Source organism: Choloepus didactylus, chromosome 7, assembly GCF_015220235.1.
Source record: "Choloepus didactylus isolate mChoDid1 chromosome 7, mChoDid1.pri, whole genome shotgun sequence".
Lineage (NCBI taxonomy): Eukaryota > Metazoa > Chordata > Mammalia > Pilosa > Megalonychidae > Choloepus > Choloepus didactylus.
The window spans coordinates 137,850,354-137,865,344 of record NC_051313.1 but is presented as its reverse complement, the minus strand read 5'-3'; the positions used below and the strand labels follow the sequence as shown (position 1 = coordinate 137,865,344).

The 14,991-nt window shown below is 40.5% G+C and overlaps 1 protein-coding gene across 1 annotated transcript; it reads left to right on the top strand.

Moving 5' to 3' along the window:
* Positions 1-13,776: 13,776 nt before the first annotated feature.
* On the top strand, positions 13,777-14,145 carry LOC119540831 (glycine cleavage system H protein, mitochondrial-like). Its single transcript, XM_037844746.1, has one exon. It carries the CDS (start codon positions 13,777-13,779, stop codon positions 14,143-14,145), a length of 369 nt encoding a protein of 122 aa, XP_037700674.1.
* The last annotated feature ends 846 nt before the right edge of the window (positions 14,146-14,991 follow it).

Here is a 14,991-nt window from a genome sequence, read left to right as displayed (position 1 = left end):
TGCCTTTACATCCACCCTGGGAGGGCTGTATCTAGACACACCTCCACTTTTCTTAATCAAAGACGGGCAACCAGAATTATCCCATATTAGTAAATACTAGGTAGGAAAACCTCAATGAAGCACTAAGCATCCTTTAAAATATTTTGGAAAAATATCCTACCAAAAGGGAACTGTACAAATATTAATAATATGTTTCCTGCCAACAAAACCAATACAATGTACCTTATCAACTTTAACTAGAAATGCAAAACCACAATGGTTTATACTAAATATATGCCATTGAAATGAAACTTTAAATTCTAGCAATTAAAATACCACATCAAAGTCATTTTTCATTTTTTCACAAAATTGAAATATCCAGCATTCTTAAGCTATAAACACTCACATATTCACACACACAGATTATTTAAAGAAAATGAAAAATAAGTGGGTTGCAATAGAACTACATGCAATGGCACTCAGTAGGTCTTATAATTTAGACTTAATGGTGCCATGGGGGTCTAGATTTTTAAAGATCTTAGTTTATTGCTTTCTATTGATATTTTAATTCTGTCCTCTATTTGCCCAGCAGTAAAATCAGCAGTTATTTATTTCCAGATGATGGATTAAGGGTGCAGTTCCTGGCTGTGAGTTTAGCTCATATATTCATTTGAATAGAATAAATGATTCCTGAGAATTCCACTGTTAGTAGCAAATTGGCCATTAAACAACATATGACCCAAACCATCTATATATCTTGGGGTCTGTTCCGGTTTGCTAATGCTGCCAGAATGCAAAATACCAGAAATGGATTGGCTTTTATAAAGGGGGTTTATTTGTTTAGAAAGTTACAGTCTGAAGGCCATAAAGTGTCCAAGGTAAGGCATAAGAAATAGGGTACCTTCACTGGAGAAAGGTCATTGGTGTCTGAAAAACCTCTGTTAGCTGGGAAGGCAAGTGGCTGGTGTCTGCTTGCTCCCAGGTTGTGTTTCAAAATGGCATTTTCCAAAATGTCAGCTTTCAATGGCTGTCTTCAAAATGTCTCTCAGCTGCAGCTCTCTCCAAAATGTCACTCTCAGTTGCTCCGAGGTCCTTCTGTTTGTGAGGTTTTTTATAGGGCTTCAGCAATTAAATCAAGAACCATCTTGAATGGGTGGGGTCCATATCTCCAAGGAAATAATCCCATCAACAGGTCCCACCCTAATCAAAGGTGTTACTAGTCACATCTCCATGGTAACAATCAAAAACTTCCAACCTAATCAACACTAATATGTCTGCCCCCACAAGATTGCATTAAAGAATATGGTGTTTGGAGGACATAATACATCCAAACCGGCACAGGGTTTAAGTCACTGTGATACTAGGTACTGACTGACCCTGTGATGGTTAATTTCATGTGTCAACTTGGCTAGGTTATGGAGTTCAGTTATTTGGTCAAGTAAACACTGGCCTGACTGTTACTGTGAGGGTATTTTATAGACGGTGGTTACATATATGATCAGTTGTTGCATCTACAATCAAGAAGGAAGATTGCCCTCCACAATGTGGGTGATCTCATCCAATCATTTGGCAGTCTTAAGAGCCAGGACTGAGAGCCAGAAGAATTTCTGCCTCAACTTCAGCATTGACTCTTGTCAGAATTGTCAGCCAGCCAGCCTCTCCTGGAGAATTTGGACTAAGGCCTTCAACATCACCATTATTGGAGTTTCCTGCTTGCTGCAGCCTGCCTTATAACTTTCAGACTGGCCAGTCCCTGCAGTTGCATGAGTCAATTCCTAATAACAAATCTCCTTGGTTGGTTCAGTTGATTCTGTTTTGCTGGAGAACTCTGATTAATACAGACCCCACGATACATTTGTTTTCTCAGCCTAGAGGCTGGCCTGTAGGGTACTACTGTGATTCCCAGCAGCCTTCAGGTTTATTAGCCTTCAGAACTAAAATGACACTTGGAGACCCACTAACATGGTCCTTCCATTTCACCTATGGGAATATTGCTGCTGCACATTGGGAACACAGACCCAACTGCCGAACGAGAACTCTCCATTTTCACTTTATTTTCAAAATCTCCAGTGTTTGCCAGGAGGGAAAATTGAGGCACAGAAACATTAAGGTCATAAATTTGAAATTTTCTAACCCTCAGTATGCAAAGCTGGAGTAATTTTTGGCTTAATTTCCAAGCACCATCTCGGTTTTCTGACTGGTCCTAATGAACTTCATGATTAGCCATATAGATGATTTAAAGCCAAAATACCGTCAGGTGCTAGTCTCACCTTTATGGCTTTGCTAACTTAACAGAGAAAGCAACAAGATAAATTAACTGACAGGTATCTGCAGTTTTGTTTTTTTACACTGAAAAGCTGTCATGGGCATGGTCTTCTTGACACTCCCATTTTACACACACACACACACACACACACACACACACAAAGTGCAGTCCAGTTTAAAAGTCCAATTCTCATCTCCTTCATTCCCCACCTCAGGTCTGGCCTAAGCTCATTGGACCTCTGTGGTGAGGAAAAGGGGATGGGGCCTAGTTTTCCTTTCATTTTTCCTCTTCTTCCCTCTTCTGGTTTTAACTTCTCCTGGGTAGGGCAGAGAGGACAGACTAATCCATGCAATTTAATCCTCTGCAAAGAGCTTGGAGGGAGAGGGCTTCCCACTGCAGTTTCCTGACCTGGGCAATCCTGACTCCCTTAGCCTCTTGTTTCTGGGATGTTCTGGCCCGGCAGACAGCCCTCCTGATTGGAACACCTCAGAGCAGCTACCCAAGTTTCTCCTTGCCCCTAGAAGAGTGTAAGGCATCCTTGATTTTAAACCCTGTTTAAACCCTTGTTTATCTGTACCCCATGGAAGCACAGCATTTGAGCCGCAAATTAGTAAATCAGTCAGACGAAATAAAGACATGAGACAGACATGTTAAAGCTGGGTATATCCTAGGGCCTAACCAAATTACATGCAAGTGACAAATGCTTGCTTGATGATGGAACTACCCATGCCAGATCGCTCAGAATAAATTCAACCAACGAAATCACAGAATACAAATGATGTGTTATAGACAGTGACCAATCTATGAAAAGGTTGTGCTTCAAGAGTTTTTAAGTCAGTGTTTAAAAAGATGACGCATTCCTCCCCTTGTCATCTCTACCCTGAAAGTGAGTTATATATGGTGGTTATGTTGTAAGGCCCCGTCTACGGAAGCCTGCTTAACCTCAATGTGGCTGAATGACATTGGAGCCTGGATTCTGGGGCTGGGAGTGGGGAACTGTGTCCTCAGTGGGAAAGGAAGAGAAAGAAGCGCTTCTCCCCCTTTTTCCTAGGCCAGGGCCAGCCTTAGTTGCCCTCATCCTCTGCAATGCCCCTTTCCCAGGGGCTCTGTACCTTCATTTGCCCTAATCGCTTGCACTTCACCTGGGTTAGCCCTGTGTTGTCAAGGGTACCCAAATCACTGTCCTTCCTCATTTCTTTACACAAACCCTGACCCCTCATTGAGATTAACAGGAAAGTAAACAGAATTACTTCAAATTAACACTTCATTTTTTAGTAGCCTTTTGCTTTGGTCTTGAAAAGGAATGTGTCAGTGTCTGGAACTTCACCTGGCTGTCTGAATTTGGAGGTTTAGATGGGGTATAAGATAATAATAAATCTATTATTCCCAAGGATTGTCTGAAGTTGTGATTATCCCTCTTTCCCAACTGCCTCTTAGCTTCTTGGGACAAAACATGCCACTTCTGGGAATACAGCAGCACACCGCTCTCCCCTAATACAGGTGCCTGAATATTCTGACTGGGGCAGGCCCCCTCATTTCACCAGTGGGGCTTGTACTGACTTACGTAATTGACATGTGCTGCTTTTGACAGTCCTTCACCGTTCTACATTCTTTGGATAAAAGCGCTCATCTGGAAGAATTGTCCCTCTCTCACAAGATATATTCCCGTAGGATTTTGAATCATGATGTTCACGTTTTCTCTAGCCAAAGGCCAGGCACATGATCCAAGCAGGGCTAATTGCCATCTTCTTCCTTGAACACAATGATGAAAAGACTGAAAATGGTTGGGATGATTCATTCTTTGTAGTAGGGATGTCCAGACAAGACATATTAGTAATTCCCACCCCTGAGAACTTCTGGGCCTGTCCTTTTTGAATTTGTCCTTCTATCTCCGTATCCTTCCACAAAAAATACTTCTTGTTCAAGTTAGCTAGAATTGGTTTCTGTTGCGTGACACAAAGCAGCAGCTCTCCACTCGCTCTCTTTCTCTATCTGCACATGAACTCAGGGACAAGATTGCAAAAGGTCGATATAGTTCTTATTCCAATTGAGAGACTCACTCCTACCCCAAACCTAATCCTAATACTCCAAACCCAATCCCAGGCCTGGGAAACCCTTGGGCCATTTTGAGGTTTCTTTTGTTTAATTCCTACAGGTTTGTTGGAAGATCAGTGGAGCCTGATTTGCTTTCTTTCTGGGAGTGGTGAGGTTGAGACCTTCCATCTCCTCCCATCTGGTTTAGAAAGCTCTCCTTTCTAGCCAGCTGTGACCCAGGATTTTTAGCAGATTTTGTTGTATTTGTCTGCAAAACTTGGGTTATGCTTGTTCACCCAAATGAATCTGTCACTAGTTGAAATCCTACCAGTATAATAAAATGAGTTGAAAAAGTTCAGACTGAGTATTGTTCTGCATCATTTGTGGTGCAAGACAAAATACTTTGGAAGTGCCACAAATCCAAATACATGCAAATTTCACTAGCCTCTGTTCATAATGTGCTTGCCAGATACCTGCCATTTATTCAGTAAGTTCACATTACAAATTCTATTACCTGTACTTTTTGAAACTAGAATCATCTGAAGGTCATGAGTTCAGTCTCATAATCTGAAACTGACATCAACTGTCCAGAATCCCTTATTGAGGTTAAAACATATCCTGACCAGAGTGTCTTGCTGCAGTTATGGGCTAGCAACTCTGGGATGCAAAATTCTCTTGATACATAGACCAAGCATTCATACTAAAAAATGATACATGTATTGAGCACATACTGTGTACTAGGCATTATCTGCATTTTATATACATTATCTCATTTCATATTTACATCACCTTATGAACAATATTAGTCTTGCTTGGTGGATGAGGAAGCAGAGCAATTACAAGACCAGCTCAAGCTCATAGCAATAGCACAGGGTACTCAACAGTCAAACTCAGGCAGTATGATTCTAGGACCCACAGTTTTTTTTGTGTGTAACACAAATGTTCATAGAAGCTTCATTCTTAATAGGCAAAAACTGGGGACAAGATACCTTCTAACAGGTGAGTGGTTGAACAAACAGTGGTACACCCATTCCATGGGACACCATTCAGCAATCAAAAGGAATGAACTGTTACATACATGACAATCTGGATGAATTTCCAGGCAATCATGCTGAATGAAAAACAGTCAATCCTCAAGGACTACATACCATATGGTCCCACTTATATAACATTCTTGAAATGAAATTATAGAAACAGAGGTCAGAACAGTGTTTTCCAGGGAAGAGAGTGGTGGCTGGGGCTATAAAAGAGCAACAGGAGGGCTCCTGTGTTGATGGAAATGTTGTGTCTTGACTGTTCTAATGTCCATGTCCTGGTTGGGATGTTCTTATGCAAGATCTTACCATTAGGGGGCAGTGATAAAGGATACATGAGATCTCTCTTATTAGTTCGCACAATTGCATTTGAATCTACAATTATCTCAAAATTAAAAGCTTAATTTTAAAAAGTTGCGTAACTGCCATTTCATATGGTTAATTCCACTATCAGAAACATGTCTGAGCCAGGATTCAAACTAGGCCCATGGCTTCATGGCTACACTTGATTTCTTCGTGACCCTGGGTCACTTGACGAGGCCAAGGATCACCTGCTAGGTCTTAGGGCAGAGGTAGGAGGGGTCACAGAAAAGTTGAGGGAGACTGGAGGCCCAGGAGGGTTAAATTACTCTTCTGGTTTAGAATACAGACTTTAGTGGTCTATGTAAGTGGCCCTCAAAAAGTACTTATGGAGGAAAAAAAAAGCAATTATGGACAGCCCTATATTTTTCTTTCTCTAGTTCAGAATAGGCAGACATAAACACAGTAGAGCGCACACTCAACCTGTGCTACACTGCCTCTCCAAGAAGGAAGGGGCTGGATGCCTTCATATTGAGCTTTGGTTGGCTTAGAGTAGGAGACCACCAATCTGACCCAGGCTCTCTATCCTTCAGCAAAATTAACTATAAAGTATAATAAAACATTTCTAAATTTTCAGAATGGCGGGGCATTTTTGGATGAGTTGAGCATAGGGCAGCTGGTCTCCAGAGATGGCCCCCAATATTCCCTGAGTATTCATGTCCTGTTGTAGTCTCTTCCCCTTGCATCTGAGCTGGCCCTGGGACTTGCTTTTAACTTGGCAAAAGCGATAGTCTGTGGCTTCTGAGGCTCCTTCCTAAGGAGCTTTGCAGCTTCTACCTGGATGTCTTGAAATACTAGCTCTGAGAAAGCAGCCATAGGTAGTCTGACTCCCCTGAGGATGCCATACTGTGAGGAAGCCCCAACTAGCCACACAGAGAGAGAAAGTTATCTGGCCAGCCTCTAGCTCTTAAATCCATCCCACTGAGGAACCAGACTGTCCAGTTGAGCTTGCTTCCAGATTCCTCCAGCTGTAGCTTTCATCTGGCTGCAATCACATGAGAGGCCCCAAGTGAGAAGAGGCCAGCTGAGCTCAGTGAACCACAGAACCATAAGAGATAATAATAACTGTTGTTTTCAGCCACTTAGTTTTCGCGTGGTTTGTTTCCCATTAACAGATATTTGGAACAGATGCTGACTGGAAGAGGGAACTAACAAATACAGAGATCGTTAACTTTGTGCTAGACACTGTGCTATTTTCCTGGCATACATCATGGGGGTAAAAAATGATCGACATGGAAGTGTTGGAAGATTTTCTACAACATCATCCTCCCATATTAATAAGGAAAAGCCTATAATTCTGGATTTAATTAAAACTCCCTTCCCTGTCAATCTTTACCCCCACCCCAAACAAACCATTGGTCTTTCTCAGAATGGTCCCTCTATTTCTGTGATGCAGAATGGCCACAGGAAAATAGGATCTGAGAGACTGGAGTTGAAGAGAAGGGACTTTCCAAGAGAGGTTTTCACCTTTGTAATACGGAAATGCAATGGATATTTGGGAAGTGGGGAGGGAGTGACATAGAAAGCAAGGAGGGTTAGGGGATGTTTTTTGGTGGTATAGTAAATGATGAACTCCAGAGACTAGGGATGTAAGTGAGCTAGGTAGAAGAAGCAAGCAGCTATGAGAAATATTGCAATTGGCTATGAATTGGATTCTCTTTAATTCTGAGAAACTTGAATTTCTTTTCTGTGATATTTGCCTGTAAAGTCTGTGTTTCTTTAACTGTCAATCTGGGTCTGAGCCACATGGGTTGTGGCTTCAGTAGGGTTATATGTATATCATCTCATTTAATCATTTCAACAATTTTGTGAGGCATATATTATTGCTCTTGTTTTATACATTCAGAAACTAAGACTCAGGGAGGTTAAATAAATTCTTTAAGCTTATATGTTTGTAGTCAGTTGTCTTAGTTTGCCAGGTTGTTATGACAAATACCACACACTGGTTGACTTAACAACAGGAATTTGTTGGCTCATGGTTTTGGAGGCTTGAAGTCCAACATCAAGATGTCACAAAGCTGTGCTTTTTCCTGGAGTCTGTAGCATTCTGGTGCTGTCTTGCCACAATCCCTGGGGTTCTGTGGCTTTTATCTCTGCCTCTGGTCACATGGCAAAGTCCTTGATCTCTTTCATTGTTTACGTAACTTCTGGCTTTGTATAAAGCCCCCAGTCATATGGACTAGGCTCTACCTAAATACGATCTTAGAAGATCCTATTCACAAATGAGTCCACACCTTAACTGGTAATACATCTCCAAAGTGTCCTTTTTACAAATGGGTTCACACCCACGGGAACATGGATTAAGATTAAGAACATGTCTTTTGAGGGGGTACATAATTCAATCTACCATAGTAGTCAAATCGATATTTAAATCCAGTTGATCCCAATGTCTACGATTTTCCACTTCACCGTTCTAGAGTTACCTCCCTGATGGTGTCACTGTGCTTCATCATATCATTCTTTCTTCTATTACTGAACCCATTTTATTTCACGTCATGGCAGAATTATTAGGGATCCCGAGTGTGGCGTGAGAACAGCCGTGAGTGTTTGTTTATATGAATTTTCTGTATAAGCTGGATATTTATAAACTCAGAGGCATCCTGTATTTTGACTACGTTTTGATAATGTACCATGAACTGTTTCCTAACAGTTTCTAAAAGAAGCTTTAAAAAAAAGGGCACATATGAATGTCAGTTTTCAGGTAAGGTAATTTCTTAAAGTCTGTTATATGTCTTTTATTATATTCAATTTGTTATGATTTTTTGAGTTTTAAAGCAATTAATTTGATGAAATCTAAGAAGAAATACCATACTAAGGCTATCTTGGAAAAATCCTTAAAAGATGCAGCTTCTATTTATTTTAAACCCAGATTAAAAATACTTTACCATAAAAGGAGACTGGATTTTGGTACTTTTTCTCTCTTTTTGATGCCAGCAGTTGCTCAGTAACCTTTCCAATCAGCTCCATATCTACATCCATTTAAAAAGAAACAAAAGGATTTATTTCCTGGAACATCTGTGTCATAATGCAGATATGCTTTACGGAAAGAAATGAAAAATGGTAGCTTGTTATGATAAAAATATTCATCCTGAACTTCCATGATGAAAAAATACAACTTGACTTCTGAGTGATGCTATGAATTTCCTATTTAAAATGTAAAATTATGAACTCTGTAATTAACTCTTTTAAACAATAACATATATTTCAAAGCAAATCCTGATTTTACAGAAACATATTGTTTTCCCAGTGTCTTCTCACATTCACCTTTCAGCAGAGCATAGGTCAGGGTGAAGCAGGGAAATTCAAACTAACCAATATGACTACCTAACAGATCCGATTTTCTAATTAAAGATCTGGGAGAAAAGCTAAAATAAGAGTTGACAGTTATCTGTGAATTTTAACTTCTGTTTCTCATGTCCCATCTATGAAATTTACTAACGGATGTCAATATTAAAAAATATATATAATAATAAGGGAAGTAGTACAAAGGGGGTAAAACAGGCATGGGCTTTTGTCTGACCTGGATTTGAATCCTGAATTTGCTGGGCAAGCAACTGGGGCAATTTCCTTAACATCTCTGAGATTCCGTTTCCCTGTGTGTAAAATGGAGATGATAATACCTACCACATGTGGTTGACTGAGGGTTAAAATGACACAACGTGTGACACAACATGACTGGCACCAGTACGCAGTAGGAGAGGGTATAATAAGGAATTTAGCCTCCAAGAAGAGGTCTCTGTCCTTTTCTCCTGGCTCCTAGTGTGTGTGTGTGTGTGTGTGTGTGTGTGTGTGTTTAACCTGACATCCTTGGAATTTCCTAGAGATAGGAGTGTTTTTGTTATTCATGACCCACCACACCTGATAATTTATGCTAAGGCGATGACTCTTAGCATAAATTATCAGGCCAGCCACTGGGTCGTCTTAGGGTGGGCCAGAAACCCCAACCATGTGATCAGAGGTCAGGGCTTTGAGCCAGGTGACTCCATCCCACCTCTGGGGAGTGGAGGGGACCGGGGACTGCGTTCCACCAAATGGGCAGTGATTCCATCAGTCATGCCTAGGTAATGAAACCCCAATTTAAAGTCTGGACACTGAAGCTTAGGTGAGCATTCTAGTGTACTATTGAACGAGGATGGTGGGGACCCCCAAATTTACAGCCAGTTAGTCAGAAGTGTGTGGGGCCTGGGAACCCCCCAACCTTGCACCTGAGGTCTGAAGTGAGGGCAGTCTAGCGGGGACTGTACCCTTAACCTGTAATTAGGTAATCAGTGTCAAAATTGTAGTGTAGAGGGCAAGAAATCAGTTTCCTTCCTCTACATAATCAGAGGTAGAAAAAAAAAATCAGGGTATTAATTCTATCCTGCAGTCCTAAAGAAAGTATCTATGTTTCTTAGATTTACTAATAAATGATCATCTTTTAAATGCACAAAAGAACACCTGACTTAGAGTCAGAATCCAGGGTTTAATTCCACAATCCAATAAAGACGTCGTAATTTTTCTAGATACCAGTTGCCAATGAAAAGAAATACAAACAGCAATAATCAGCTCCAAGCTGCTCACAGGGTTGTTGTAAATATTAACCAGCAATCAACTGACTTTACATACTTTGAAGAATTATTCCACTTCATAACAAAGTATTTATCATTCTGAAATCTTATAAAGTGTGAGTTTCCTTATGAAAGCACACGATACAGTCCACTGAGTCCTGTGATATTGTCAGAACTGCACTGTCTGGTGATATTTGATACAGGACCATGACCTTCTTTCTGAGAGAACAGTTACATCAGAAAGAGGAAATTATTATAAAGCCAGCATAGACTTTGTAGTGGTTATACAATTTGCTGCCGGGAATCAGTTTCTCTTTGTTCATTGAAACTGATAAATTTACTGAGGCTTGCTCCCTCCTGTGACTTCAGGATAGCATGAACAAGAGATTTCACTCTACTTGCCTGTTTTAGGGAAGATTTTTCATTGAGTTGCTATGTGTAGCTAACTGGATGTGGTTCTCTTCGAGAGGCAGCGTGGTGGAGGGGGGTTTGGAGCCAGCCAGACTTAAATTCCCATCAGGATCCATCACTTAGGAGCTGTGTGGTCTCAGGCACGACACTGAGCCACTCTAAGCCTCTGTTTCCGCAATTGTAAAATGGGGATTCTACACTATCTGGCAGGAGTTTTGTGAAGACTGAACTTTGAGGTACATAAAGATATAAAATACAGCTCTTGGCATGTAGTAAACCCTCATAAATGTGTATGAGTACACAGAATAGTCACTCATAAATATTGTTCATGAAGTAAAAAATCAAAGCCAAATTATGCTAATGTTAACTCAATCACATTACGTACGATTGATATGGATTCAGTATTAGATTTGAAACATCTTTAAAAATGTATGCAGGGCAGATAAATTAACCTTTGCATGCCTCAAGAATCTTACATTTCCTATTTCCTGATTTCTGGTATAAAATTTGGAATGTAGTATAATTTTTCGGTATGCTCTCTTTTCTTTTCATTTTATTTAATTTAATGAACAAATAAATCCACAGCATTGTCAATAGTACTAGTAACTAAAGCTACTGGGTGACAGAGCAATAAATATGAAACATAAACTGCAGTTATCAGAAGGAAGCCAGAATCTAAGAGCTGATATGGTAAAGCTTCTTGAAGCAACTGAGCTAATGATGTTGTTTGTTTATTACTAAATGGTTATTTAGTTTGAAACTACTGGGCATTAACCAAAAACGGATTATGGCATACTCATCACAACCTTTTGCTAAATCAAAACTGCAGACATTATCTAGGGCATTTAGCTATTCTCTGGAGAACTTTACTATTCCTTAATTACTTAACTAGAAAACTCATGTGTCTCTGGAGCATTCTTAGGAAACATCATAGAGAGTTTACTTGAACTACAGCCTCTGGTGGCAAATGCCCCAGAGTAAATCTCCTACATGGAATCAGTTCTCAGGTTCGATACTGCTGTTTTTCCCTTCCTACCTTCTCCTCCATCCTGTCCCTTTCTACCACTGCTAATCAAAGTAAGGCCGATTTGTTTGGACTACTCTGAGGACTTCCTAACTGGCCTCCTTGCCTCCTGTCTCTTCCCATTTGTCCATATTGTGAGCCAAGATAACATCGACAAGAGTTATCTTCATAAAGCACAAATCTAAACATGTCAGTTTCTTGCTGAGACAACAGTCACGGCTTCCCATGCCCTACATGAGGTGATGGTTAATGCCCTCCATGATCTGACCTCAGTTTACGACGAATGTCTCACGAGAACGAATCTCATCTCCTATGACTCCCTTATCATAGTCCCAATTCCTTAACTGCAAGCATTCACTCAAAAAACATTTAAAAAGTCCCACAAATCAAGCATCATGCTGGAGGAGGATCAAGACACAGCCTCTGCTCCTGGAGAGCTCAGAGTCTGGCAATGCGTCAAACAAATGAGAAAAAGTTACTGAGTAAAGTGCTGTTATATTTATTCCAAAAATATCCAATGAGCATTTAATAAGTACCTATGATGTGCCAAGAATGCACAAGACACACAGAGAGGGAGTGTCTGACTCACCCTGAAGTCAGCAAAAACTTCAAAGAAGTTGCATTCACTGAACCTTGAGGATGAGTAGATGTTCTCCAGGTGGGGAAAATGCAGGCAAGGGAAAAGAGGTCATTTCTTAAGAGAGGCTTTCTTGTTAGTCCAGATTATGTTATTCCCCAGTTATTTCCTTTAGTAACGCTTTGTGCTTTTTCTTTCTAACTCACATAGTTGTAAGTACAGTGGATTCTTGTTATTTGCAATGGTTATATCTTATAAAGTGGCAGTGAAGGCTGAATTAGTGAAAATGACACCATTGCTCCAAGGGGAAACAAAGAGGTAGGTTACTGTGGGACTCTGGTCATATTTTTGTCAACCAACCAATAGCTAATCTTGTTTTATGTTTAAAGACACCTTATTTAATATATATGTTGATTCATTGAACTGGCAGGTGACCATTATCAACATGGAGATGTAAGACATCCTCTGGAAAAGTCTCCCCTCAGAATCAACCAATAAAAGGACAAATCCAACTTACTTGGAACTCTGGAGAACAATAGAGACTGGGGAAGGACTCCACAAATGCTGAATTGAAGAAAAAGGAAAACAAAAACACCAAAGTCAGGTAGGACAGTTGCAGACCCACCTCCTCACTCAATCCCACACAACTTAAGAGTTGCACAGAGGCAGCATGGCCTGGGTCCCTCCTGCTGTGGGTGCAGACTAGATAGAGCCACTCACAGCAGTGAGTTAGAACCCCACACATATCCAGGCACAGGGACATGAGTCTGCAGAGACCCAGGACAGAGCACAAGCAGCTGAGGAGTACTGCAAACCGAAGGGCCGCCACGGAAAAAAGGGACCAGAGCAGAACTGTTGGCAAGAGGTGCACACACTCAACCCATCTCTGTTTGCTGGACCATCTAAATGCAAAACAGATCTTTCTGGATTGACCCCAGCTGGCTCCCCAAGGCAGGATACCCTAATGGGGAAGAAACCAGAAGCAGAAAAGCCTGGTGGAAAAAAAAAAGGCGGTGGGGGCCTGAACTGTTGTAAGACAGGATGGGTCCTAGAACTGAACATTGTAACAAAGAGGAGACACTGATTTGCATTTTTTAAGCAAATAAGAGGAGCTGGGGAGAAAATTCTACACAAAACAAATAGAACAGATGAGGATTCCCAGAGAAGGAAGAGAGGAAAGGAGGCTTTATCCTGAAACAATGGCACACAAAAGGGCAATCTTAAAAATTGTACCACATCTCCAGGGCAAGAATGGGGTACAGAAGAGCTAAGAAAATCTGAGCAATTAAACATGGGCTACTTTAAAGGTCTAGAAAACATTGGACTAAGCATCAAAGAAGAGGTTTAACACAATAAAATCGTAGGCAAAAGGGAGAAACTGCCCTTCAAAGCTAACAAATCAAAATCAGAATTTACAAGCCATATTAAGAAACAGGAAGATGTAGCTCAGTCAAGAACCAAAGGATATTAAGAAGACAATGTGTCCTGCCCCCAGTGGCTGGTGTCCAAGCAGCTGCATGGAGACCCTCTGCACCTCTGGGAACATGGCGCTGTATGAGGCGTGGCACTTGCTGGCCACCATGTGCACACTGCATGTGGCCTTGGCGCTTACCACACTGTGCCCACTGTGGCCCTCGGGGCTAGGGACAGGTGGTATCCAGACCCCGTGCACCAGCCTGGCTTGGCTCCTGGTGCAGAAATTCACAGACAAACATGAATGGATAACAAAGGGAAATGGCATTGGAACAGTTGGAATCAGCAATTTTGCACAGGAAGCTTTGGGAGATGTTGTTTACTGTTGTTTTCCCGAGGTTGGGACAAAATTGAACAAACAAGATGGTGCTTTGGAAAGTGTGAAAGCTGCTAGTGAACTTTACTTTCCTCTACCAGGAGAAGTAACAGAAATTAATTAAGCTCTTGCAGAAAAGCCAGGACTGGCAACAAATTTTGTTATGAAGATGGGTGGCTGATAAAGATGATGACTGAGTAATCCTTCAGAACCTGATCAACTTAATGAGTGAAGAAGCATATGAGAAAGACATAAAATATATTAAGGAGAGAAAAAGGACCCCCTAAATAAAATAGTCTGAAAGAACTTAATCCAGCAATATTTTAAATTACTGGTGGACAGAGTTATAATAGCAACATTTAGCAATACCAATAGAAAAACAGAAACTACTCATTCTAACTTTGCTATAGAAAGAAAATATCCCTTAACCTTCTAATGATAGAAGATAAACAAATATGCATCTTGTTCATATTATCCTGTGATTTAGACTAGGATCTAGTTGTTATTTTCAGAATTCATGAAATTGCCTGAGGTAAAAACTACTTGTAAAAATTTTGTTATTCAAGGATAACGTTGTTACCTTAAGCCTTACTTAATCCATCTCTGGATTTGGGTCAAAATACTTAATATTTTCTTTGAAATAACTGGGAGTGGAGATAAGTTTTTGTTAGTTGTACAGTGTCAGATGAGGAACAATACTATCTTAATTTTGCAATATATTGAAAGACTGATATCTTGCATATATAAAGAAATCCTATAACTCAATGACAATAGTACAGACAGCCCGATTATAAAACGGGCAAAAGATAAGAAGAGACAGTTCTCTGAAAGGGAAATACAAATGGCCAAGAAACACATGAAAAAATGTTCAGCTTCACTACCTATTAGAGAGATGCAAATTAAGACCACAGTGAGATACCATCTCACACCAATTAGAATGGCTGCCATTAAACAAACAGGAAACTACAAA

What these genes read in the sequence shown, in the direction of transcription:
- LOC119540831 (XM_037844746.1), top strand. Translation starts at nt 13,777, where the DNA reads ATGGCGCTGTATGAGGCGTGGCACTTGCTGGCCACCATGTGCACACTG.